Genomic DNA, 24586 nt, shown 5'->3' with positions numbered 1-24586 from the left:
AGTGGGCGCTGAGAGGAAGGGTAGGGCCCTGCCACAAGAGGGCACCAGGCAGCCTGAATGTAGCTGGGGGCTGGGGGCTCCATCCTGGGCTGTTCTCTAGGGAAGCCCCAAAGGATGAACTGGAAGGCTAGTCAGGCATGTGATTTTAGCAAAATCCCCTGTGAAGGGTCTGACCTAGGCAAGGTTGAGCTGTGTGAGGAGAGGCTGTGGTCTACCTTCCGCTCAACATATATTCTGGCCAGCAGTGGCCCCTGGGGCTTGCCTGGAGGGGCTACAGAGTCTTGTGAAATGTCTCTCCCCCATTTCCGGTCCGTTGTAGCCTGTAAAGTGAACATCATCTCTTAGGTCACATTTCTTCCCAGGTTCCCTCTGCCTTTGAGCTCTCAGCAGCGAGCCCCCAGCTTAGCAGAAGCAGAGCTTGTCCATCCCTGGAAACCTTTACATTTTAGGCCAGGGCTTCTACACTTGATCTTAGCCAAAAGGCCGAGAAGCGATAGGCCAGGGCTTCTTAGAAAAGAAAAAGAAATAACCGCAGACTTTACACCCCCCTGAATTTGCCATGAATCCTCCCCTCTCTGTGGGGTCACCTACCTACCCAGACCCTGCCAGGAAACACTGCACAGACGAGAGCACTCACTGAGCCAGAATTTAAAAATAATTATATTAATAATAAATATGTTAAGTTACATTTAAAACAATAAATAGAAAAATAAACTGATAAATAAAATCAACAGGTACAAAAATGTCTCAAAACTCCAACAAAAAAAGGGAAAGGAAAAAAAACCTGAAAGCACAAACACATGGACAGCAGACAGACAGACAAACGGACATTAGGGAAGGGTGCGAAATGCAACCTTGAGAACCCTTCACAGTTTCCACCATGGTTCCCTCCTCTCCGGCTCCCCCTCTCCTCTCCCCAGCTTGGGGAACTGGACACTCAGTGGCTGACATCTTTGGGGACTCCGGCGATGCAGGGAAGTGTCTTCTGCAGAGCAGCTGAGAGTCCTGGGCTGGTGGGTGAGGTGGAGTCCCCTGCTGTAGGCAGAGGCAGGCGGAGGCCCAGGTCTACAGAGGCAGGTCGGTGCTGTTGTGCCGAGTCTTCCTGACCGCGCCATCATCTCGGGGCAGAGCCCTCTGCAGGTCGGACATGGCCGCCGTTTTCTTGAGGTCAATCACGGCATACGAGTCTGAGCTGCGAACAGGGTGTGGGGTGGGCCCAGGAGCTCCAGACACTGAGGGGTTCTGGGGCCCCTTGGGACGGGCTGTACCCCAGCCCTTGAGCTCCACCTGGATGTAGTTGAGCTGCCTTGGGGGCTCAGGGCCCTGCCGGCGGAAATCAAAGTTGAAGACCCGCGGGGAGCCTCGTCGGCGGGTCAGTGGGACAGGGAAGCCGCTGTGGCTACGGGCGGAGGCCCGCGTGCTGGTGGGTTTCTGTAGCGGGGTTTCATCCTCCTCGCCATCAGGGAAGCCATTTGAGGACGGGGTAAGCCCGTCCCTGGAGTCCCCATCATCCCCAGCCTCCCCTCCCGGCTGTTGACCTTGGCTCTCCCACACTGGGGGAAGTGGGGGCAGGTTCTCATAGTGCAGCAGGGCCGCCCGACGGTGGGCCAGGCCACTCCACCCTCGCTCCTCAGGGCTCAGTCTCCAGCCAGCCCCTTGCTGCAGGCCCCCGCTGACGTTCTCGTAGGTGCATTTGGGCTGGGCTGGGCACTCAGAAGGGCCCTCGTTGTTGTTGTGATGGGGAGGGTCCTGCATGCCCGGGCAGAGGCTCTGGCACTTCATCACCTGCCGCCGAGCAGGGGTGGGGCCCAGCACGAACTTGACCTGCCCTGGCTGGAGCAACACCTGTGGGTCTCGCTGGTCGGAACCCTGTGTCTGTGCTGGGAGGGGTACCCTGCCCTCAGGCAGTGGCTGCAGGCAGTGGCGACTTCTGCCATCCTCATCCCCAGTTGGTGTGTTGACATAGGTGTGAGACTGCAGGCAGGGAGAGAGATGTTAAGTGAATCAAGTGGTTTCAAGGACTGGGAGGAGGGACAGGGCCAGAGAAGACAGGAAAAGAGCCAGAGTTTCTCCTGCCGCCTCCAACCCCCCCCCATAAGCGGCCCCTCCTGCTCCGGTAGAGGGGGGCCCTATCAAGTCTCTTCTGTTCTCCCAACCTTCCCTAGGTCCCGCCCACCTAGAGTGCCGCCCACCACCTGCACACCTGCTCCTCGGAGGCAATGAGGGTGTGGGTAGACTCTTCCCCAGGCGAGGGGTGTCGCAGACTGCTTGTGGAGGGTCGGCGAGGTGCGGAGGAGAACCGTGGGCCCTCTCCAGGGCAGCCAGGGAAGCCATTGGAGAAGCCAGAGACCGTGTAGCCTGGAGGTGGGTTCAGGGAAAGCAGTCAAGGAGAGGGGTATGGGAGAGCTGACAGTCATTTGCAGTCACGTGCACACATATTTGAGGTGCCCTGCAATCCTTCCAAAGGCAAGCAAGAGGCTCTCACGGCCCTATTATCACTCACTGCACTGACTGGGCAGCCCCCCACCCCCCTACACCTCTGCAATCAAATCCTGCCCTGCCCTCTGAAGCCACCCTGAGGCTGGCTCAACCTCCTACTTTCTCATAGACCTTATTAAACACTGATGGCACACCTGTCACCCCTGAACTGTCCTATGACCAGGCAGGCTTTGCCAGGGAGCACCAGGAAACCTCACCGACACAGGGGCCATTTTAGCCTTTCTGTCTCTCACAGGGAATACAATGAGCAGGGCTGTGTGGTCTGACTTAGCAGCCATCAAGAACAGATCATGGGAACCTCCACACCAATGTGAGCAGCGATGGCGCGCCAGCCAGCCAGGAGAAGTGTATTTTGTATGTGATCCAGGCCAGTACACGGAAGGAAGCAAAAAGCTCCAGACTGCTGTTTCTATGGCAACCCAACGTCTTCCTGTCTGCTTCCCAACCATCAGTTGACCCAAGGCGCAGGCCTCTGCAGCTCCAGCTTGAGTCACCCAACTGGCCCTGCCCAGGACTGATCCATCCTCAGGAATGGTTCTGACGACAGAAGACTGTCCAGGAAGGCTGGCTCACCCCAGCTCTCCCGTACCTGCTCCTTAGCTCGTGTGTGTATATGACAGGGTGACTGGGGTGGGGTCTCTCACCAGCGGGCTGTGGGGGCCCTCGAGGCAGGTCCAGCTCTGGTGGGTGGCTGCTCCGCGTGATGATGACCGGCTCCTCCGTCACGTTGATGCTGTTACACTGCATGAGGTCCTGCAGCAGGTTGAAGATGTCCTCTGCCCTCGAACACTTGAATGCAAAGATGCCTGGGGAAGGTGAGGAAGCAGTGAGGGCCTCCAAGACCCGGTTTTCCTAAGGATAGGTGCCTTCTGGGGTGGGGAGAAAACCATGGGTAGGTGCCCCATCTTCCTGTACCCATCACTCTGCCTCCCAGCTGCCCCCACCCCCAACCCTTCATCCAGGTATAGCCATCTCTACTATCTCTGAAGACAATTGGGTCTGACCTACTTCCAGCTCATTCACAGACTATTCAGACCAGAGGCAAAGGCCCACTGTTTCCACACAGGTTCCTCTCAGCTTGGGAGAGGCAGAGCAAGGCAGTCCAGTACTCCTTCCTGCAGCAGGTCTCTAAGCACTTCCAAGTGTCTGTCCACAAAGTGGCAACACTTGACTGAGCACCTGCAACTCAATGGCTCTGAAGATGCCAGCCTGGGGATCTGTAACACAGGCCTATGGGACTCGGGGGCAGCTGAGGGGGATGTGTGAGGTCATGCACACATCCACAGCAAAGATAGATGTTACCAGGTACGGTACCACATACCCACAGTTAATCATTAAGTTCAAGGCTGGCCTGAGCTACCCATGAAATCCCTGTCTCAAAAAGCCAGGGTATGTATATATGTATGTATGCATGCATGCATGCATGCATGTATGTGGGTTCCTAGCATGTACACAGTCCTGAGTTTAGTCCCCAGCACCACACCCACAGGATGATAGATACAATTAAACTGGGATATGGACAATGAACATTATATTACTCTTATATACTGCTACCCATTAGCTCCAGTACAGGGTAACTGAAGTTTGTATAAACAGGACGAGAAAGACGGCACGATATGTGAAAGCTGGACAAGACCAGAAGGACAGAAGTGGTGATACGTGGCTGTAATCCCACACTTGGGAGGTGAGACGAGAATCCCCGTGAGTTTGGAGACCAGTCAGGAACACATATAACAAGACCATCTCACAGGGGTGGGGAGGGAAGAGGAAGAGGAGGAGGAAGAGGAAGAGGGAAGGAAGGAGAGGGGAAGGAGGAAAGGAATGTGGAGTGGTGGGGGGTGCAGCAAAAGTCTGGCATTAGGAGGAGCCCTGAACTGGGAGCTCAGACAACCCCTCTCAGGTGCCAAGTGCGGATCAACCTCACCAGGAGGAAGGTGGCCTCTGCCTCACCTCTCTGCTCACACGCCATGCTTGCCTGTACCACAGGGATGAGGTGCATGCCAGGAAAGGCCCTTCAGCAATCAACCCGGAACACGCATTGCTTTGTGCTGTCTCGGGAGAGACAGCTCTGTCTGCGTGCAGCACAGTCCCAAGAAGGACTCCTCGTGCTGAGCATGTGTGGACCTAAGAAGCAAGGCCAGACCTCATGTCCCAACCTCAAGCTCATGAGCAGCCTGCCAGCCCCTGAGCCCTGCCTGTAGAGGGCACATGGGCAGGGGATACAGTATACTCCACTGCCCACAGGTGAAGGTGGACAAAGGTCAGGCTCTGGAAGGTTACGCTGTATATGAGAGACCCAAAATCCTGCTGCCCAAGTCTCTGTGCAAGCTCCTCAGCCCTGAGTAGCCATTCTCCTGCCTGACTTCTCTTCCACTGTGCACGGAGGCCAGTGTGTAGGGCCTGGCAGCTCAGGAGGGGTTTTCCTATGCAAAGGCAATAAAGACCTTGGAACCATGGCAACAGTGGAAAGGGTTGTTTGTCTTTGCTGCATAGCCTCTGATCCAAGAGCACCGCTCCTTCCATGGCCTGGAAGAACAGCAATGACAGGCATGGAAGAGGCCTGGCCTGGGTCCGCATGACTTTGCGATAACATGCTCGGGGCCTTTGGCTGAGGCCGCTCCCTGCTCTGAACAATACCACCAAGTCCCATGTCTGATGGTAGGGTGTTAAGGGCCATTCTTCGGTTCTGTAACAAACTCCTGCCCTGTCCTGGAGGGCAGGGCTGGTACTCACCCTGGCCTGTCTGACAGCGGCGGCCACTCTCAAAGGAGAAGAGATTGGAGTCGTAGCCATAGCGCCGCAGGCAGAGGTAGGGCCAGCGGACAGCTTCCCGCTGGTGCAGGTGTAGCACCAGCTCACTCTGGGTCAGCTCCATCACCCCCGAGCCCAACTCCACCCCTTCATCATCCACATTGGTCACCTGTAGGGAGAAGTGACCTAAGGTCAACACAGAAGCCTGGAAGTGTCTGCAAGAGACCCTGAGATGCTGGGGTGCGGTGTCATGAAGGACAAGAGCTAGGAGACTTGAGTTGCTCCAGGCTGTACCAAAGGATCCCCTGGTCACACAGAGCAGTGCTATGGGTCACAGTTTTCTGGGGACAAGTTTCTCCTATGAGCCTCAGCTCTGTTGTTTGTACAGACAAAAAGGAAAGAGGTCAGCAGATGACCTCCCAGGCCTCGGGTAGTTAACTGTCCAATGTTCAAGAACTTCCTGGGCCTTAATATCCAAAGGCCAGATAGCAATGTGGAAGGGTTTAACTGTTAGTTCAAAAACTAAAGATTTGTTGACAGGCCCAAGGAGGACAAATACAGCCAGCCTCCAGCCCCACAACTGTGCAAACTTGCTGAGGGTTCCCCTCCAGTTGAGCAGGAGAAACACAGGCCCAGAAAAAAACCTAGTTGTGAGGCGACAGCAATTCCTATGGGATGTAGGCAGCTTAGGTTCACGGAACACCAACCCAGTGTTTCTTATTGTGCTATGTGTGCTGTATTTAAAACACTTTATTCCTGAGAAAGAGAGAGAGAGAGAGAGAGAGAGAGAGAGAGAGAGAGAGAGAGAGAGAGAGAGAGAGAGAGAGAGAGAGAGAGAGAAAGAGAAACAAGGGTTAGGTTTTTTTCCCCTCACACTACTTCAGAGGCAAAAAGAGCCAAGCATCAGGTGCCTTAGTGGGCCCGCAATTATAACCTGTCATTTTCCTTTCCCCAGAGATACAGGAGGCCTAACCTCAGGGGGCCACTGGGAACTTGAGTGGAGAGGGTCTGGGTACCTTGAACTTGGTAGGGTGGTTGTGCGGCACGCTGTCTCTGTCCAGGCAGCTCCAGCAGCTCCCCATGGTGTCAGAGCAGCCTATCGGCTCTAGGGAAAGACCAGAGATGAGCAGATCACCAGCAGCCCTGCCAAGCTGCTCTGCTCTGTGCAGAACACTGCGCAGTGAGTATGTCCTCTGTCCAAGAGGCTGTATGACACAGACACACCCAGAGGGGATTCTCACTCCATCCATGGCCAAACACACTTGGGATAAACATTAATTCCAGTTAGAATGCTGCGTTAAGGATTCCTGCAGGTGGGGGCAGGCTGGTAAGGTTCTCAGAGGTTAACATTCAATCCGGGCCCTGGCAGGTACACAGGAGTTTGACCCGTTGGGTGATGTGGACGGAGTCTTGGGTTAGAAAAGCAGGATGGATGTAAGGAGGTGTTGGGAGTGGCTGCCTCAGTTGTGCGCTGGCCGGAGGTGCTCATTAGGATTCGCAAACACAGCGTCAAGTGGGCGTTCCAGGCACCATCTTGTCCCTCTCTCCCCCCCAGTTTTCACCTTAGCCGGTCCACTCCAACCTTCCCCCTCTTTCCTCCCTTGCCCCCACCCCACTATCCATGGGAAGATAATGTCTCTGATGCTCTCTTCAAGTGGGCTATTGCCACATTATGATCTTAAGACACACTTGAGGACTGAACACTGGGATTCACAGAGACCCCCTTGTGTCTGCTTCCCAAGCTCTGGGAGTCCGAGGTGCACACTCTGTTTCTTCGATGAGAAGAACAGAAAGTGCTGGGCCCCAGCGGGTAGCTGGCCAGTAGCAGGGTACAGCCTTTCTTTGTAGACAGATTTGGTTCCCAACACTCTCAAACAGCTAAGGCTGAGCTTCCTTCCCAAAGGCCAGATCAGAGATAAGAGACCTCAGCTGGTTTTTCCCTCTAGGACACTGGTAATCGGATGACATGTCACAACCGACAGGTTTCTGCCTTAATATGGAGAGGACAGCATTGAGACCTCTGGGACCTAAGGGAATGAGAGCTACACGGAGAGATCCCAAACAGAGGTTTTGTTGTTGTTTTGGTTTTAAAGCTGAGGATCCAACCCAGCACTTCACACTTGTTACTCAAGGGCTCTAAGGTGCTCCTAGGCCCCAGCCAGATGTTTTAAGAGGTTCACTTTGCTGCAAAGAATAAAAAACAAACAAACAAACAAAGGAGACAGTGGATTATCCAGGAATGTCTACTGCTGCCGTAGAACCCGAGCCATCCAGCCGCCTGTTCCCTCCATTCCTCCCACATGAAGAGACTCTCCAAAGCTGACACCTAAGCCATGTTCCTTACCTCACCCAGGCCATCGGGGAGCTGACCATGGGAGGGGCATGGGAAATGGTTCCTCCTTTAGTCCCCTTGTCCTTGGTGGGGTGTCATGGCAGAGTGTCTGCAGAGATGTCACCTGGATCCCTGGGGTCACACCTGGGGCTCACCTAGGACAGGAGACAGAGACCACACATTCATGGAGACCCAATCTCAACCCCAACTCTTCAGGAAACAGACTTGTGATCAGTGTAGCCCACTGGAACTGATTTGCTCTGGGTTCTAGTGAGTCAGAAAGACCAATGAGCAAAGCAAGATTCTGAATGAAAAGAACACAAATTCTCAGCCCTGAAAGGGACTTCTCAGGACCAAAGACAGTGTGAGGTGCCCAGTACCTTCAGCTCATAGCCCTCACTGGAGGCCCCTCTGAATCCTCCCAGAATATCGCCTAGCAGGGAGGTGGTGGCCCATGACTTGAATCCCAACACTCAGAGGGCAAAAGCAGGAGATGTCTGAATTCAAGGCCAGCCTGGTCCACAGAGCCCAGGCTACACAGAAAAACCCCGTCACAACTTGCCCTCCAAAAAACAAAACGTCCCCAAACATAACAAAACCTCAAACCCAAGCACATACCCTGACCGTTGCAGGGGATTTTAACCCTATAAAAAGCTTGCTTTCTCAGAAGAACAGTATCACTGTGCTAGCTCAGCAAGAGTGCCAGCTTAGGACTCTGGAAACCAGCATTTTAGATTGCTTTGCTGCTATGATACCTGGGGTAGGGGGCTCATCATTCTCCCTCCACCATCTCTACTCCTGCCCCTAGGGTTTGGTTTTGTTTTGTTTGTTTGTTTTTGAGGAAACATCTGTCAACTATGGGAGTTCTAGTTGAGGTAGTTTCTAGACGTAGATACAGGGCTGGAGAGATGGCTCTGCACTTAAGAGCACTGGCTGCTCTTCCAGAGGTCCTGAGTTCAATTCCCAGCAACCACATGGTGGCTCACAACCATCTGTAATGGGCATTCAATGCCGTCTTCTGGTGTGTCTGAAGACAGCGACAGTATACCCAAATACATGAAATAAATAAATAAATCTTAAAAAAAAAAGAAGTAGCTATAAAGCATTTCACATTTGAATGCTGGACAGACTTTCTGACCCTAGTGTCAGAAAGGTCCAACTATAATAAGAGGCAAAATTTCAGATTAGCTGAGACCTAGGTAGATGAATCCACAAAACAGGACTCTGAAGAAAACCCTTGAAATCCCACCTTCCTGTTCCAGGAAAACAGTACTTCCCAGGGTCCCCCGAGTCCTGCATCCTTCCACACCTCTTAGGTGTGGAAAAAGAAGCCCACTCTTGGTTTGGCTTATTCTTTGGAAGGAGGAAGCAGGCTGAAGGAAATGTGCGCAGGCTAAAGGTAGACACTGGAAAAAACATGGGGGTTTAAACTATCAACAGGGAGTTGGGAAGGGGTGTGAAGTCAAGAGCTACTGGATGCAAGATGGGAGAGGGATTGCATCTTTCCGACACCCCTCTTTTTCTTTGCGATATCAAACACATTATCAGATGACCCATCGAAAGGGGATTATACTGGGTGGGATGGGGAGGCTGTCTGAAGTAGGTAGGGTTGGGTACAGGCACTAGATGGAGGTATGAGATCTGAAAATGTATACGAAGCCTTGGGAGAAGATGGGCTGCAAAAAGCATGCAAAGGCTGAGGAATTTCAGGGTTGCAGAAGCCTTTGGGCCATTGAGCAGAGAACGATGTGACTGTGGGCGGTTCAGAGGGTTGGGAGCGTAAGTGAGGGGGTTCTGCGGGATCCCGAAGACCCGAAGGTGTAACTAGGGGGAGAAGAGGGTGGGGTCTGGGGAGCGAAAAGCAGAACTGGTAACCGGAGGTTTTCTAGATACCCAGACGGAACGCGGAGGTCGCGGCCGCGCTCCCAGCCTGGATCCCCGCCCCCCCAGCTCCCGGGTCCGCCGCTAGCCCGCCCGCTTGGAGCTTTCTAGGGTAGAAGCCGAGACTGCGGTGCGGCACGACCCGGCCTCGGTAGAGCCGCCTGGTCCCCGCCCCGACGCGCCCCGACTCACATCGCCCCGCGGCCCAGGCGGCGCCGGGCCCCGCTCCCGGGTCCCGCTGCAGCAGCCGCCGCCGCCCGCCCGCAGCTAAGGCCTCCCAGCCCCGCCCCGCCCCGCGCCCGCGGGGTCGGAGGTCGCTGGCTGCACCAACGAGACGCTGCGGGCGGACCGACCCGAGCCGGGGCAACCGGCACGCAGCCTAGAAGGTCCCTTTGGAGGACTTTGCTGCAGTCGGGGACAGAGAGCATGCGCAGACGCCAGAGGGCGCTCGGGGCCCGCGACTAGGACTCCTGAGGGGCGTGGCCTGTCTGGAGAAGGGGGCGCGGCGGGGCGGGACGGGGACAGAGGTAGGGGCAATCTCTCAAGCAGAAGAGAGTCACCATAGCAAAGCGGATCAGAGAAGACTGGTCAAGACTCGGAATCCAGGAGGGGAAGTGGCGAGGGATCTCTGGGGACAAAGGGGAGGGCAGTAAAGGCCCAGAGGGGGCGGGGCTTAAGCCGGGGGGCGGGCCGGGCCGGGAGAGTCCGGACAGTTCGCAGCTTGGCGTCCGTGCATCGCGTAGCCAAGTCCACCGGTGCCTGTGCCCTTCTTGCCCTGAGACCCACAAGCGCTTTCCTCGGTCTGAAGCACCCGCCTTGTCAGGGCCACTTGGGGGCGCGGCCGACGGCAGATCTCTCCTGTGCTGCGCTGGTGCTTAGCCACGCAGAGACCCTTTCGGATTCTTGATTCCCACTCCTAAACCAGCAGCTAGACAGGGACCCCAAGCGAACTCGGTAAGCACGTATTGAGCCTCCCTCCGCCTCGCAGATGGACCGGCCAAGTTCTAGGAAAATTTGGGGGCTATACCTAGAGGCCACTTGGTGAAAGCGCACACCCCCCCCCCACACTCCTTTTCCACTGGGTGTCAGGAACACTTTCCCATGTCTACTGCTCTCTAGTGCCTCTCAGGCTCATTCTTCCAAGGACCGGTGTTGTTTGGGGAAGGTCGACCCCTGGAACCTAGTTGCATCTGGGAGAGGGCGGTGGGAAGCCAGTGTTCGGCCTGCTCTTACCTGAGAGGAGAGAGGAAGGGAACTATGGAAGGAAACCAGAATGTTAGTAAGATGGGGTCTAATGGTAGCGGGAGGTGAATTAGGTTGTCCTTGGGTGGGGGACAGCAAGGGTGTTGGGTAGAGGTCTGTTTTCTGATAGTTATTTCTGTGTTGGACAGTTCCACGCAAACTAGAACTGATCCTGAAGAGGGTACAAGTCCTCTTCTAGGGCCCCAGAACCTATCCCCCCTACACACACACACACACACACACACACCCTGACTTGTTGCATGGAGCTGAACCGGTGCTAAGGGGTGTGGCTGTTCCTAGCCCTGAGTGTGGACAGTCCATTCTGGCCACCTTCCACAGGAAACCTGACCTGAGGGACAGAACGGGAAGGAAGCAGGTGGGTGGGAAGCGGGGGAATAGGGAAGGGTGGTACTGGGTATAGGAAGGGGGACTGAGGGAGCGCTTGGAGTTGGGTGGTACTCAGATGGTTATAAACCGAGCCTGCTGCCCATCCCCAAAGCTCAGTGATTTACTGGCCGTCCTCCTGAGCCCAGCTGCTGTCAGACTCCATCCTAGTTCTAGAATAATCTCAGACACTGAATAAACATACAAGTTTGCTGTGGCTATCCCCACCGGACACAACCCAGTCCTTCACCTAGAATTCCCGTCCAGGACCCCAGTTCTTCTCCCTGGCTACTCTGTTTCTTATTATTCACTGGTCCCAGCCTGCAGACCTCACTGAGGGCAGGGCTCATCTTTTCTCCACTTTAGCTAGTTCCACTCAAGGACGCTGTGATCCCATCTGGACTGTGGCTAAACCGGTGCACTGGGCCTGTTCATTAATTGCTGCTGCAAAGCTGGCTGTGGTGGTGCCTGCCTTGGATCTCAGCACTTTGGAGGTGGAGGCAGGAGGATCAGGGGTTCAAGGCCAGCCTTGGCTCTGAAACCCTGTCTCAAAAAAAAAAAAAAAAAAAAGGCTCAGTGGTTAAGAGCAGTGAGTGCTCTCTGAGTTCAGTTCCCAGCAATCACACAGTGGCTCACAACCATCTGCAATGGGATCTGGTGCCCTCCTCTGGTGTGTCTGATGACAGCTTCAGTGTACTCATAAGCTGCTATAAAAACAGATGGCTATCTTTGGAAGTTGGCTTACCTGGTTTGTGAGAGGCTATGGGTCCCTCAAGGCATTTCGACTAGACGAGGAAACACTGAGTGCTAACTTGGGGCCATGGACTGTGCTCCACTTGAGAAGTCAGGGAAGGGATCACTGGTACAGGCCAGAGAAACTCAGGAGGATTCCTGCTGAGGAGGCCTTTAGCCAGGCCCCGGAATGCCGTAGCTGGAAATGTGCAGGTTTGAATGTGGCTTGGTGAGGAGGGAAGGGTGCACTGAGGAACCAGGGAAGACTGAAGTGAGTAGGAGAAGTCCAACCTGCCCAGAGGCTCATGGGAAAGCAAAATTGGTTTTTTTCCACTGTTGCTTCCTCTTCTAGTCCATCCCAGGTTTGTAAGACCCAAGAATTTGAACTCCACCAACCCAGAAGCTAAACCATCCGGCTTTGCCATTTCTCAGCTCTTTGGCCTTGGGTATATCTGAGCCCCAGTCTGGCCATCTGTAAAATGGGAACAAGGCTACCTAAGTCACCCTGCTGTTGGCAAGGCTGTGAAATGGTGTTTGCAAAGCACTTTGGCTCACCTGGCATACTGCGAAAGCTTACTGAATGGGGTGTTCTTACCGAATGGGGTGTCCTTATTTTGTTTCTTTCAGGTGACTATCACCAATGTCAGTTCAGAATTCTGACTGGTCCCTCCAACAGGACAATCCTATCTTCAGGGAGCCAGATCCACCAGTCTACACAGACAGTGACTCAGGCCGCCGGCCAGTGGAGGACTATGAGGATACCTCTGCTCAGGTTGTAGGAGTCCCACTCTTTCTGAGACTGCCATGGTCTCATCCTCTGGCCCCCATTTCCCTCCTGCCGACTAGTTGATAGTTTGCATTTCTCTTTCTATTAAAACAAAACCATTGTTAGCCAAGTGTGACCATGCACCGTTAGTTCCAGAGCTCAGTGGCAGAGGCAGGCAGATCTCTGTGAGTACAAGGCTAGCCTGGTCTATATATTGAGTATCTAGTTCCAGGTGAGAGAGACCCTGTCTCAACCCTCCAACTTTTTTATTTAGTTAGTGTGTGTTTGTGTGTGTTCGAGTGAGCGTGTGTGCATGCATGTGAGTTTGTCAGAGGACAACCTGTTGGAATCAGCTCTCTTCTACCATGTGGGTCCCGGGAATCAAATTTAGGCATGGTGATGCCTGGCTTTGTCTGCTGAGCCACCTTTCTGTTCCCTGCTCTTCCCTACTTTGAGCCAAGCTCTTGTTATGCAGCCTTGAGCCTTCAGTCCTACTTCAGCCTCTCAGTGGGTGGCATTATAGGGATGCACTGCTACTCTGTAGGCCCTTTCTCTTGCCAGGAATTGGAGGTCTGACTTGAAATTCCATATAGCACCTCTCCTAGGTCTGGCCTGAGTTGTCAGAGCAGATGAGAGGGACTTTGACCCCAGGGAAGAAGTGAATGGAAGAGCTTCAAATATGTGACATAGTATTTGGGAGTTCTTCCCAGGCAGGCCTCAGATCAGGAGTGGTGGACCTTTTATTCTGGCTTAGTGAAGAACTGGAGGGCTTTCCCTCCGGTGCAGTGGGATGCTTGGAGCTGCTGTAGACTGGAAGAGAGGTGATAAGGGAAGAGAAAGCCTAGCCCTCCCTTTTCCTCCTGTGTCCTTCCTCAGGCTGCTACATGCTCGAGCTTGGGCCCACCTTGCCTGGATATCAACCAAGTTTCAAACTGGCCTGGCTTTCGGACTCTCCTGCAGCAGCTTCCTCCACAGGACAGTGATGTGGGTCTCTCCTCTGATCCCCTTCTTCCCTCCCTCTCCCCCACATTGTTAATAAGTGGAAAGACTCTTGGTTTAGAATCCAGGGGGTATTGACTAGAAAGTCCAGCTCTGCCACTAGCTGGTGGAAGTCATTCCCCTTAGCTTGAGTCTAATAACAGGTATAGTTAATATCTGTTCTGTGTACCACAAAGCTTACTTAGCTCAAGAGCAAATGGGAAAATGAACATGAACGGCATTGAAAATCAAGAATGGAATGCACAAATGTAGAAATATGATCGTTTAGCATTTATTGAGGCCCCACCGTGTACAGCCTAAAGGCTTAGACTTCACTAGGGGAGCCAAGGCAGCTATGAAGCAGAGAGAACACACAGACCTGAAAGCGATGCTGAGATCTAGTTTCATGGGAACAGGAGCCAAGCTATCTGGTGACTGTTCAAAGTGCTAAGGGGCCCCTATGTGGTGGCCATTTCCATGGGCCCCAGAATGAACAGAACGAATTGCGTTCTCTTCCCTTTTTTGAGCACATGTGCTGTTCTCTCCCAAGGCTCTACTTCTTTCTGACCTGGTATCTAAGCCTTACAGAGCTTTCTGGTCCTCCTGGTGTTCTACCCTGAGGTCTGGGTGCATGGGAACCTGTTTCAGCAGGAACGCTACTGTCTGGCCCTAGGGGAGGAGGAACTGGCCCAACTTCGACTCTTCTGTGCCCAGCGGAAGCAGAAATCCCTGGGACAGGGGGTGGCCCGTCTACTGCCTCCTAAGCTTGAAGGATACACCTGTAAGAAGGTAGGGAGTCTGCCTCCCTCCTCCATCCCTGAGCCTTCCCCTTCCTCTATCCTTTGCTCTCTTGCTTCTGAAGAAGGGTCTTGGGGGACTTTGGTGGAGAAGTGGTTTCAGGAGCAGTGATTTGGTAAATGTTAAAATGGAAGCCAGGTTTGGGGGGGTTGGTGGCCTTTCTTGGGGAGAGGGGCCTGCAAGCACATATGAGAACAGTCAGATTGGGGGTTGTGGTAGAAGAGCCATGAAAGGAGCTAAGAAGAGAAGCGTCAGATTCTGATCAGCTCAGTGTCGTGCCCCCCCCCCCCCCCCACCTGGCAGTGCAAGAAGCTACTGGATCCAGGGGAGTATGGAGTGTTCGCGGCCAGGGCTGGTGAGCAGAGCTGCTGGCACAGACCCTGCTTTGCTTGCCAGGCCTGTGGCCAGGGCCTCATAAACCTCATCTACTTCTACCACGAGGGGCACCTGTACTGTGGCCGTCATCATGCGGAGCTCTTACGACCTCGATGTCCAGCTTGTGACCAGGTAGAGTACCAAGAGGAGGCACTAGGGGAGTTCCCAGGAACACACAGGGACAAGGAACAGGCTGCAGGCTCATCAGAACTAGGAACCAGCCAGGGCCACCCCATTCCCTTTTGTTCTCTTGAGGTATGGGCCTGTGGGACCTGACCTGTTGCCTTTATTTATCTCTCTCTCTCTCTTCCCCAGTTCGAGCAGAGGTCCTTAAATTAGTTTGGACTCAGAACGTTTCTGGATCCTTGAGCAGGTGTTTATCTCATCACTATGTCAGATGATCAATGCTGTGCTTGCCCAATTCTAGAAGGATCTTAACATCAACATGAAAGGCCGTATTGAATCTTGGGATAGGAGTTAGGGAAGCTCTGGGGTCCAACTTCGGACTGGGCCACCTGCTACGTGGACGTTCCGGCCCAAAGCCAATCACCCTCTCTGAATCCAAAAGTCACAAAGTACTTCAAATCAGAACGCCTGTGGGCATAGCGTTAATGGGTATAAGGCGTGGTTATTGGATGAATGAAAGAATGGGTGAGTGAATGAATGAATGAATGAATGAATCGGTTTCCTTTCCCTCACCCAGCTGATCTTCTCCCAGCGCTGCACTGAAGCAGAGGGACAGCGCTGGCACGAGAACCACTTCTGCTGCCAGGACTGCGCAGGGCCCCTGGATGGGGGACGTTATGCCCTGCCGGGGGGTAGCCCATGCTGCCCCAGCTGCTTCTCAAAACGCTACAGAAGTGCGGGCTCTAGCTCAGTAGGAGTAGCGGAAGGACAAGCGTCTTTTGGTAAAGGAGGGGACGGTGCAGATCTTAAGGGGAGGGAGCGGCGGCTTGGGCTGAGCATAGAAGGGGGTAATTTCCCAGATCAGAACCCTTCGCCCCATGCCTACGCTGTCCTACCCGCTCCAGCAACACCCAGTCCTCCCACCGCAACCCCCAGACGCGAGCATTGGGGCCCGCAGCTCTCACCGCGCGTCCCTGGCCTGCGAGCTCCAAAGGCCTCTTGAACCCACCCGGCGGGGCTGCGGCGCCGGACTCGCTCCCAGGCGGGGGAGGCGGTCGCCCACTGGTGGACGGAGGCGGGGGGGCCCCTGGGGTAGACTGGCGGCAGCGGTGGCGCGCACGGCACAGCCTGGGGCGGGGCGGGAGGCTGCACGCAACCCTGGCCCGCCTCTTGCACAAGGACTTGGGGGCTCTGAGATGGGCATTTCTGATGGGTTTGGAACAGAGGAAGAAGGACCCGATCCAAGCGTCGGCTGGAACCGTGCCTCCTCGGATGACAAGATCACCTCCCGAGCTGCGCTTCTCTCTGCAGTTCCCACTCTCACCCTGGAAACCCTGAATGGGGCATCCAAACGGCAGGATAGAGACGGCCCACAGACACCCGGGAGTCCCATAGAGGACAGCCCCTGCCCCACCTGCTCCTCTTCCTCTGAGTCGGAACCCGAAGGCTTTTTCTTTGGCCAGCGCCTTCCAGAGCCCTGGAAGACCCCCGAAAACCTGCAAGCAGATGACAGAGACATCTCCAGGAAGCACTGCACCATTTGTTAGTGGCGCGGCCTGGAGATCAGGGTGGTGGGATTGGGGTGGGGTGGGGTGGGGGGACTTATGTAGCGAGATAACAAGGCTGTGCTGTGTAAAGACCGGACACAGAAGGCAGCCAGGCACGCGGGATAATCCCATTGGTACTGCACGCTCTCTGACCTGAAAGACACTTTCTTGGGAGCATCCCACTGCCCAGCGCCTACAGGGTGAGCTAACCCCTATCCGCAGAGGCTGGGCTAGCCTCACCGTCATCACCTTGCTTAAACTAACTGGGTTGTAGAGCAGCACTGGGAACCGACCCCCGTCCCTGGGAGGCGGGGCCGCGGGGCTCCGCCTCCGATCAGGCGTCCTGGCTCTACGAACTCCTGGAGGAGGTGGGGGCGGGCCTTCTCGCTCATTTCTTACGCTGATCGGCGGAAGTGCGGAGATCGGAAGTTGCGCAATCGGCTTGCGACGACCCGGTGCGACGCTCGGTTGGTACGTGCTTAGTGCTGGTATGGCTTCCAGCGGAGTGACGGTGAGCGCCGCCGGGTCGGCCAGCGAGGCCTCAGAGGTTCCAGACAACGTGGGAGACTGGCTCCGCGGTGTCTTCCGCTTCGCCACCGATCGAAACGACTTCCGGAGGTAACCAAGCCCGGGCCGTCTCTGGTCCTCATAAACTTAAACTTGTATTTCCTTACCTGGTGAGTCTGGCATGCATCCCCAGAGGTTTTATCGCTTTGAGAACCTTGTGGTCTCGTGGTGGCAAAAGACACCCTGTCACGTGGCTTTCAAGGAATGACGCTCCGGGCTACAGCGATAGTTCAGACGCCAAGCCTGAGGATTTGGGATCCATGGGACCCGCCGATCCATGAGACCCGCAGGGTACAAGAAGAGACCAACCCCTGCGGGTTGTACTGACCTCCACACGTGCGCTGTGTCGCGTGCACGCGCACGCACATACACAAATTAAAGAACGTCATATTTTTAAAGAAATCGCCCTAACCTAGAAGGCAGGGAAGGGGTGCCAACGCATAAGCAAATTTTAGCCCCCGCAGAGTACTAAGTTGGCCTTGGCTTGTGTTAGTAGATGCGAACGTAAAATTCTCATGTGCATATTAGGAGGACATACCCCTGTATCAGGTGTCAGTCAGCACCTCCAGAAGGTGGTGCTGAGAGGAAACTTGCCATAGTATGTCATTAGCTGCATGAGACTCTCGGACTGTAGGGTTAATGAAATGTATTCTTGACCCAGGAACTTGATCCTCAATTTGGGACTCTTTGCTGCGGGAGTCTGGCTGGCCAGGAACTTGAGTGACATTGATTTGATGGCCCCTCAGCCAGGGGTGTAGCCAGGTAAGACTTCACTTTCCCCTGCCTATTTCAGGAATCCTAAAAGATGAAGACAGCAGTATGTTCTGTCAGCTAGTCACAGAAGTAGGGAAGATTCTTGGGGTAAAGCCTTGCCCTTGTGTTTCTAGGTGAGAGCAGTTCTCCTGTGTTTCCCCGTTTCTGATGCTGTTATCTGCTTACAGAGAATGGAACTCCTGTGTATTCAGACTTTCCAAAGACAGCCTACTGTCTGTGACCACAAGATCCTACCTGAGTGGCAGCTGAAGTTGACTCCCTCTCCTTGCCTGAACCCCCCCCCACTGCCCCCCCATCCCCCAGTGTCGGCTGAGATGTTGCCTCTGCACGGTTCTGTGTGCAGTTCCCAACTTTCTGCAGAAGATGGTCCTTGCCCTTGTCCTGAAGAGTAGTAATGGTTCTTGAAAAAGATTTCAAATAAAGCCTGCACATAAAAGACAGGTATTTTATTCTTTTAATAAGAAACTTATTACAAAAACAAGGTGTAAAAAGTCCGCTTACAAAAATCAAATAAACATGACTTGTATTTCACACTCAAGAGACAGGCATGAGCCCCAAACATGATCTGCAGTGGAGATGAAATGGGAATGGGACCACCCACTTCCCAGGGATGCACACGTGCCGCAAAGCTGATTCTTGAGCAGTTCCTACTGCTGAGTCTTCCTGTAGGAAGAAGGTGGTGGTTGTCGTTTTAGTTTGCCAGGTGGGTTCTCCAGGGACCAGGGAGGCATTGTTGGGATAGAGTGAGACCTGGTGGCAGGAGTGGACAGTGATGTGTGGGTGGAGACAAACGTGTCAGGGAGCACAAGGAAGCAGCTTCCTTCACAAACAAAGGTGCTCCCTACCCTGAAATTCACACTGGTGCTGCTGTCTGGTGTTCTTCCAGGCACGCAGAAACCAGCACAGAAAGACTCCTGTACCAGGGAACCAGGTGGCGGTAGAGACGGGGTCTCCATAGTTTCATGTAGTCAATTGACTGGGTATTTTAAAACTTTTTTTATGCACCAGCCGCTTTGGAACTGGTTGTGGGTCACAGCATGCGTCGGAAAGGATTAGTGTGTCTGGGTCATAGCTGCATGACTGTTACAGATGTTACTTAAAAAAGGAAAAAGACAAAGCAGCTTTCCTGGACCTGCTGGCACATAGCTCATCCAGTCAGTTCTCTGAGGCCTACCAGTATAGCTCATTGCAGAAAAGGCTTCAATTTGACCTCCAGAAAATAATTGGGGTTGGGGGAGGCATAATTAAAAGTGTTTGTTTTTTGTTCTTTTGCGGGGGGGGGGGGGGGAGGGGGAGATATCTGGTTCTTGTGCTGGTCTGTAGTCCAGGCTGGCCTCAAACTTAGCTACATAGTTGAAGATGGTCATGAACTGCTTATTTTGCTGTTTCCATGAACCGACTCTTAGGATCACAGGTACAGGTTAGGATTCAAGGCTTTACTATGCCTGATTTTATGTGGTGCTAGCATCAGACTCTGGGCTTTATGCTTGCTAGGCAAGCACCCTACTGAGCCACGTGCCTAGTCATGCATAGGACGGGGGTTGCCATTCTCTTGTGAATCTTTAGCAGGTAGGACCTGAGTGGGGATGGCTAGGAGAAACACCCTATGAGGGAACTCAGGCCTAGAATTTACCCTGGGATTACAGATACTCTGAAGAGGCAGGCTGGAGGCCTGGTGGCACACACTTAATCCCAGAAGCTATGTATCTCTAAGGCCAGCCTGTCCTACATAGTGAGTTCCAGGTTAGCCAGGGCTACACACTGAGACTTCCTTTTTTAAAAAAAAACAATAGGGCTGGGGAGCCAGGGTCATGAGTATGAACTCGAGGACAAAGCTTGGGTTTGAAGCCATTACTTGCAGAGCCCCAAAAGGTGACCAGGAAGCAGCCTTGTAAACAGTGTGTGAGACTTAGAACCCACATGATTTTGGCTACACTAGGAAAGAGCAACTGATTTCTGGAGGAATAAAACCTTAAAGTGTGCCATGATCCCATAATTGAGCAGTTAATGACAAGATTTAAGTTAAAAGCCAGATGAGACAAAAACTTAAGACATGACAGCTTTCAGAGCTTAACTGAAGCTTCATTCAGAACCTAAGATTTAATTCCAAGTAACTTTACTGTTGTTCTTTGACGCCATGATGCTGGTTGGGCAGTTTCATTTAAGCTGGCTTAGTGGAGCTGGGTGAAACCCAGGGCCTCGAGTGCTAAGTGCTCTAGCAATGAGCATTTCCCCAGCTGCTAGTTGTATTTTTAAGTGAAAGATGCCAACTTAAGCATGGGCAGGTCTCACAAAGTGACCCCCCTGACTCATAGCTACTGAGCCTTGGTGTAGAGTGGAGCATGGGTTGACGGTACATCATAGTTACAGTGACAGACTGGATGGAGAGCAGAGGAATGTAGAAGAGAGGCGAAGCTCACAGTTCTGAGAAGGTGCTTTTCAGCTTTAGTATTGACAAAAATGACCCACCTGTGAGACCCACACTTAGCTGACAAAAAATCAAGTGACCCTAGAAAATTTCACCCCAAAGATAAAACTCTTCACCTAATTACTCTAGGAACGAAGCGAGGGACCCAGTTACCGCGTATGCTTTGCATGGTAAATTCATGAACACTTGGTGAAGTCTCACAAGTTCAACAGAAACTTCAAGCTTGGAGTGAAAGAACTGGCTGGGACTGGCCCTGACGAACACACTTGAGTCTCACTACCTTCCTCAGCCAGTCAGCACTGTCCAGGTTGTCATCTGCCCGAGAAGTGTTGAGGATGGTGGAGACGGGTCATTTCTCCATGATTCACTGCATAGTACACAGTGGCTTGTCTTACAGTCTGAAGGTTCACATGTGCGCATTGTTTTGACACTGCTTCCTGATGGTTCATGCAGAAGGACCCCAGTGTTAACGCAGACTCTACTGCCATTGGTCACCTAGCTTCATCGTGATTTAGAGAAAGCCTTTTCTCATCATTTGTGCTCTCCCAACTAACCGGAAACCCTTGCTCACATAAGCTGCAACGCCATATAGGATGTGATAGACATTCAAGAAAGGGTCACCCTCCAGAAAAGGCCAGCATAAATGTTAGGCATGAACAAAAGGCAGTGAACAACAGTGGTAGTAGTCAGACATTTGATGAATGATTGATTACAAATACAGTTTGGACAGTAAAACTCTAGAACTTGCTGGTAAGAACAATTTACATTCGTAATAAGACAAAGAAAGGAATGCTCTAAAAATCTGATAGCACGTATCCTTTAAACACTACAGACCCATAACGAAAAGGAGCCCTCCCCTTAACTCTCATGCAAACCACAATCAAGTACAAGGCACCAAATTTTATGAATTGTAGAAAATTAGTTCACAAAGCTTTATCAGTAAAACAAATATCAGATATCCTCCCACCCCCCGCCCCCAAAGTTTTCATTCTTCACCATGGACCTCTCGGCTTACTCGGGCACTGCCGGCCAGTCCACCTCATTGGTTCGTCCCCTGAATGTGGATGGAGCTGAAGGCATAGCCAGAGCAGGGACCTCATACAATCATGGACTCGAGAGGCCTTGCCACTGTGAACAAAAATAAACTCTGCTATTGAGTCCATAGGACACATTAACTCTTCTACAGTTTCCAGTCTTATTCTTGACGTTTTAAGAGACATCTAAAAGTTCTTCACTATGTGGCATTGCCCTCCCATCTCAGCCAGAGGGGCTGGGTTAAAGCTGGCAAGAGCTCTGCCTGCCATGGGATGAGAGCTACAGTTCCTGGTGCCAAGGCTAGCCCTGCTGGTTTTGCACTAGTAATGGGTGCTGCTCTTAGAGGCGACCACAAGCATGAGGGCCAGGCTAGACTGAGGTAAGAAGTCATTTTTGAGGGCTGGGGTGAATTCATCTTGGCTGGTTACAGCAGTAAGTAAACACACCAGCCAATCACAGCGTTCAGGAGACTGCAGCCGGGAGAGCAGCACTGGGGGTATGTCCTGGAGTCAGCTAGTCAGGGTCTGTCTGTCTGTCCTTTGTTTTTAGGATGTTTCACTGTGATGCATCTGACACAGCGCTCTGCTTTGGCTATGTAGTACCGCAGCAGCCCTGCCCTGCCCTGCCCTGCCCTGCCCTTCTGCAGCAGAGCTCTCCTTAAGCACCACACCCCTAACTCGAGCTGCTGCTCCTGGAGCTGAGGTGTCATCTGTGGTTGCAGTGGCACCTTCATGTGGGTGGCTCAGTGGGGACAGTTGGTTTCACTTCTGACTAAGTAATTTTACTAATCTCATATGTAGGTGTTCAGGTCAGTTAAGCATTTTTTTTATTAGGTCCCTAATCTGCTTACCAGTCCTGCTGATAGCTGCTATAAAACTCTTCTTAAAAGTTGGGTAAGAATCCTTTAATGTTCCTGTAGGTGTTTATAGTGATTAATGTGTTTCCCCTCTAGACAGGCAGATCTGTATTCTCTGCCTGCAAATTCTCTTTCTGGAATAAACAACACAGGGTTTCAGGTGAGGTGCAATCCAGTCCTTTTCACTAGTTTGCTAGTTTTGTTTTTCAAACAGGGCCTCACAGTGTAGCTTCAAACTCATGATCCTCCTGCCTCAGCCTGACAAGTGCTGGCCTTACAGGAGTGTTCCAGCACACATGGCTTTCTTTTTGAATGGGCTTTCCTACAGTGGTAACAAATCATCACCGTCATGCTGTGCTAGTAATGTCGGCCTCCCTGAAGGGGTACAGCTTTACGTCAGAGCCTCAGGCAGTGTGGGCAACTGGGACACCTGACAACAGTGTCCAGGAGAGGAGGAGCCTGAGCAAAGCTCACAGAAAAGCCTGCCACAGACAGTAAAAACCAAACAGCACAAAAATGCCTTACGGTATCGCTTCCAAAGAAAAGCTAAATACTACAGAAACCTCACAGTGTTGTTTGAATCCAGCACGTCGTCCCTATCAGGATGAGCCACTCTGATTTCTTCCATGTCTGATGTCTGGCAGGCCCACTGAGAGCTCACCTCAAAGGAGAACAGCAGTAAATACCACAGATGTGCCTGAAGTGTGGCCATGCCTCCGTTGCCTCCCCCCATTGAGTGATAACTGCTCTGCCTGAGCTCAAACGTTAACCCGAGCTACTTAACCAAAAGAGAGCATTCACGGGAGGCTGTGGGGCACTGCAGTAGCCACTGCAAAGAGAAAGAAGCTTACTGTGCCTGATAGGGAGGAAGGCTCTGAGCACCTGAATCCCATAGAGATGGAGTCAATTTTAGAGATGTGTTTTCACTAATACCAGAGTAACAGACGAGTCTTGCTCTATTCCTCACGGACAAAGCAGCAGAGGTGGATAAACAGCGCTGGGATACAGCAGGCAAGGGCCACAAGCAAACGATCCAGTCAGTCCCTAAGCACTGCTCACACACTAGGGCAGTAAAAGCTCCTGAAGCCTGTGGGCACTGATGTTCTAGGGGCAAGAACGAAGCTTCATGCCACACAGGTGGGCGGGACCTTAGGGGCAGCCTTAGGGACAGCAGGCATTCAGACAAGCTCATCTCATCTTCACTGCATTCTGAGAAGGCTTCTGACAACTGATCCAAAAACCAATCTAAACCAAACCATGACTTTGAGCCCAGGCCTTGCTACAGGACTGGGGAAGTCAGGAGTGTCCACGGCATAACACGTATAGACCATGCACACACAGGTCTGTGTCCTTCTGACTGCCTCTTCTGAAGGAAGGGGTGGCTCAAGCCTCGGCCTCGCTGTGTGGAGTGATGAGGTGACAGCAGTTCAGGAGAAACTGAGCCATGACAGACAGCCTTCCCATTGGCATGGAGGAAGTCTGCTCCTTGCCCCTCACCCTTCAGCTGCTCTCTCCTAAAAAAGAAAGTCTGCAAGCTATGCCCCTGGATGGTATATTACCTTTTTAGTGTGAGTAACTCCTGTGACTTCACCTGAGTCAGAACCGGTCTTTCCCGCCAGCTGTCAGCCCAGGGCCTCATGTACTCTGTGCAGTGCTTTGGGAAGGGCCTCATTAGTAGGGGACTCACAACAGAGACAGACATGCTTGCTCTCCTGGTTGGCTGATGACTTACCCTGTCTCCTCTACCCAGATCCCTGTTATCCAGAAGCAACTGACAAAAGGATCTTCATAGAAGCTGCTCCTTTATAGTGTTTTTATGAGAGAAGGGGATTTGCATGGTTTCACAAGAAAGTGACTACCAATTTTTTGACAGAGCAGGAATCATAGGGCATTGTCTCCCCTAGACCAGTGAGGCAAACCCAGGGATCTGTTCCTGGCAAGCCCAAGAGGAGACCTGGAGGCCGTTTTGATGCTTGCCTCCCAGTCAGGGCAATGTGTATGTTCTGCGTTCGTCCTTGCTGCTGGAGTGCACCTGAGCTTGGAGATGGGGTTCTGAGAGTTTTGCGCTGCCCTGAACTGTTCTTCGAGTGTAAAAAAGAATGTAGGCCTGGGTTTTGCACACTTCCTCGACACTGCATACATCCAGCTTTGAGTCATTGCAGTGGACCCAAAAACCTAGGAAGTCAAAGGAGAGAGAGAGAGAAAATGACAACCTAGATTCCATTTTCAGGCAGCTGCAGCCAGGAAATGAGGAGAGCAGTGGGGACACAGAGCCGCCTTCTGATTCTGGGGACTGGAGAGGGGGCACGGGGGTAACAGCAGGCTCCCTGGAACCACTGGCTTTCATCCCCTCTACACCACCACAGAGACGCCTGCCTGCAGTATTGACTGAGCAAGTTTTGTCTTCCTTCATGCTCTTGTGTTGTCTATACAGCCTCCACAGAGGCAGGCAGGCCAGTGAGGGCTCAGCAGCAGTCCTGCCTGTGCGCTTGGGCTGCTGAGAACCTGCTTCCAA

The 24586-nt window shown here is 52.8% G+C and overlaps 5 protein-coding genes and 2 long non-coding RNA genes across 13 annotated transcripts in view; 3 read left to right on the top strand and 4 right to left on the bottom strand.

Moving 5' to 3' along the window:
- Window positions 1-641: 641 nt before the first annotated feature.
- On the bottom strand, window positions 642-17321 carry Frs3 (fibroblast growth factor receptor substrate 3). Of its 4 annotated transcripts, none has more exons than XM_006523469.4 (7): window positions 17086-17321; window positions 7595-7737; window positions 6267-6355; window positions 5233-5419; window positions 3144-3305; window positions 2204-2358; window positions 642-1974 (listed from the first exon to the last, which is right to left on the bottom strand). In XM_006523469.4, exons 3-7 carry the CDS (start codon window positions 6330-6332, stop codon window positions 1066-1068), a joined length of 1479 nt encoding a protein of 492 aa, XP_006523532.1. In that variant the 5' UTR covers window positions 6333-6355; window positions 7595-7737; window positions 17086-17321; the 3' UTR covers window positions 642-1065. The 4 variants fall into 4 exon arrangements, with proteins under 4 accessions (XP_006523532.1, XP_006523531.1, NP_659188.1 ...); XM_006523468.2 differs by lacking the exon at window positions 17086-17321 and adding an exon at window positions 15830-15994; NM_144939.2 differs by lacking the exon at window positions 17086-17321 and adding an exon at window positions 9656-9721.
- Window positions 2932-4959, top strand: Frs3os (fibroblast growth factor receptor substrate 3, opposite strand). Of its 2 annotated transcripts, none has more exons than NR_045913.1 (3): window positions 2932-3314; window positions 4096-4183; window positions 4486-4959. It is a non-coding gene; the product is annotated as a fibroblast growth factor receptor substrate 3, opposite strand (long non-coding RNA). The 2 variants fall into 2 exon arrangements; NR_045912.1 differs by having other exon boundaries at window positions 4061-4183.
- Prickle4 (prickle planar cell polarity protein 4) lies at window positions 10018-16454 on the top strand. 2 transcript variants are annotated; one of them, NM_001290337.1, is made up of 7 exons: window positions 10192-10417; window positions 12449-12593; window positions 13464-13571; window positions 14217-14354; window positions 14667-14870; window positions 15442-15646; window positions 16089-16454. In NM_001290337.1, the coding sequence occupies exons 2-7, from the start codon at window positions 12462-12464 to the stop codon at window positions 16409-16411; spliced, it is 1110 nt and encodes a 369-aa protein (NP_001277266.1). In that variant the 5' UTR covers window positions 10192-10417; window positions 12449-12461; the 3' UTR covers window positions 16412-16454. The 2 variants fall into 2 exon arrangements, with proteins under 2 accessions (XP_030105729.1, NP_001277266.1); XM_030249869.1 differs by lacking the exon at window positions 16089-16454 and having other exon boundaries at window positions 10018-10417; window positions 14667-15585.
- On the bottom strand, window positions 13836-17318 carry Tomm6os (translocase of outer mitochondrial membrane 6, opposite strand). The gene is made up of 3 exons (NR_045945.1): window positions 16811-17318; window positions 16279-16360; window positions 13836-16198 (listed from the first exon to the last, which is right to left on the bottom strand). It is a non-coding gene; the product is annotated as a translocase of outer mitochondrial membrane 6, opposite strand (long non-coding RNA).
- Tomm6 (translocase of outer mitochondrial membrane 6) lies at window positions 16542-18283 on the top strand. 2 transcript variants are annotated; one of them, NM_025365.3, is made up of 3 exons: window positions 16542-17029; window positions 17640-17740; window positions 17920-18283. In NM_025365.3, the coding sequence occupies exons 1-2, from the start codon at window positions 16902-16904 to the stop codon at window positions 17734-17736; spliced, it is 225 nt and encodes a 74-aa protein (NP_079641.1). In that variant the 5' UTR covers window positions 16542-16901; the 3' UTR covers window positions 17737-17740; window positions 17920-18283. The 2 variants fall into 2 exon arrangements, with proteins under 2 accessions (NP_079641.1, NP_001158201.1); NM_001164729.1 differs by having other exon boundaries at window positions 17866-18283.
- Window positions 18189-24586, bottom strand: part of Gm20517 (predicted gene 20517) — a 75155-nt gene continuing 68757 nt past the window's right edge. Inside the window, exons 8-9 of the transcript NR_157366.1 lie at window positions 22066-24246; window positions 18189-21308 (exon numbers count right to left, since the gene is read on the bottom strand). The gene's annotated coding sequence lies outside the window, so the exon portion shown is untranslated. The remainder of the gene's footprint in view (window positions 21309-22065; window positions 24247-24586) is intronic.
- Usp49 (ubiquitin specific peptidase 49) overlaps window positions 18189-24586 on the bottom strand; it is a 56050-nt gene continuing 49652 nt past the window's right edge. Inside the window, exon 7 of the mRNA NM_198421.2 lies at window positions 18189-24246. Coding sequence (NP_940813.1) covers window positions 24056-24246 — 191 coding nt within the window. The 3' untranslated portion in view covers window positions 18189-24055. The remainder of the gene's footprint in view (window positions 24247-24586) is intronic.

Source organism: Mus musculus, chromosome 17 (genome assembly GCF_000001635.26).
Source record: "Mus musculus strain C57BL/6J chromosome 17, GRCm38.p6 C57BL/6J".
Lineage (NCBI taxonomy): Eukaryota > Metazoa > Chordata > Mammalia > Rodentia > Muridae > Mus > Mus musculus.
This window is presented reverse-complemented; position numbering and strand designations above follow the sequence as displayed.

Bases quoted from the DNA above. Each gene is read 5' to 3' on its own strand.
- Prickle4 (NM_001290337.1), top strand. From the start codon at position 12,462: ATGTCAGTTCAGAATTCTGACTGGTCCCTCCAACAGGACAATCCTATC. The intron at 13,572-14,216 runs GTGGGTCTCTCC...CTGTTTCAGCAG, and splicing joins TTCCTCCACAGGACAGTGAT to GAACGCTACTGTCTGGCCCT. The intron at 15,647-16,088 runs GTAAAGGAGGGG...GGTTTGGAACAG, and splicing joins GGAAGGACAAGCGTCTTTTG to AGGAAGAAGGACCCGATCCA.
- Tomm6 (NM_025365.3), top strand. From the start codon at position 16,902: ATGGCTTCCAGCGGAGTGACGGTGAGCGCCGCCGGGTCGGCCAGCGAG. The intron at 17,030-17,639 runs GTAACCAAGCCC...TTCTTGACCCAG, and splicing joins GATCGAAACGACTTCCGGAG to GAACTTGATCCTCAATTTGG.
- Frs3 (XM_006523469.4), bottom strand. From the start codon at position 6,332: ATGGGGAGCTGCTGGAGCTGCCTGGACAGAGACAGCGTGCCGCACAAC. The intron at 2,359-3,143 runs GTGAGAGACCCC...ACCCACCTCCAG, and splicing joins AGGGCCCCCACAGCCCGCTG to GCTACACGGTCTCTGGCTTC. The intron at 1,975-2,203 runs GTGTGCAGGTGG...CCCTGCCTGCAG, and splicing joins TCATTGCCTCCGAGGAGCAG to TCTCACACCTATGTCAACAC.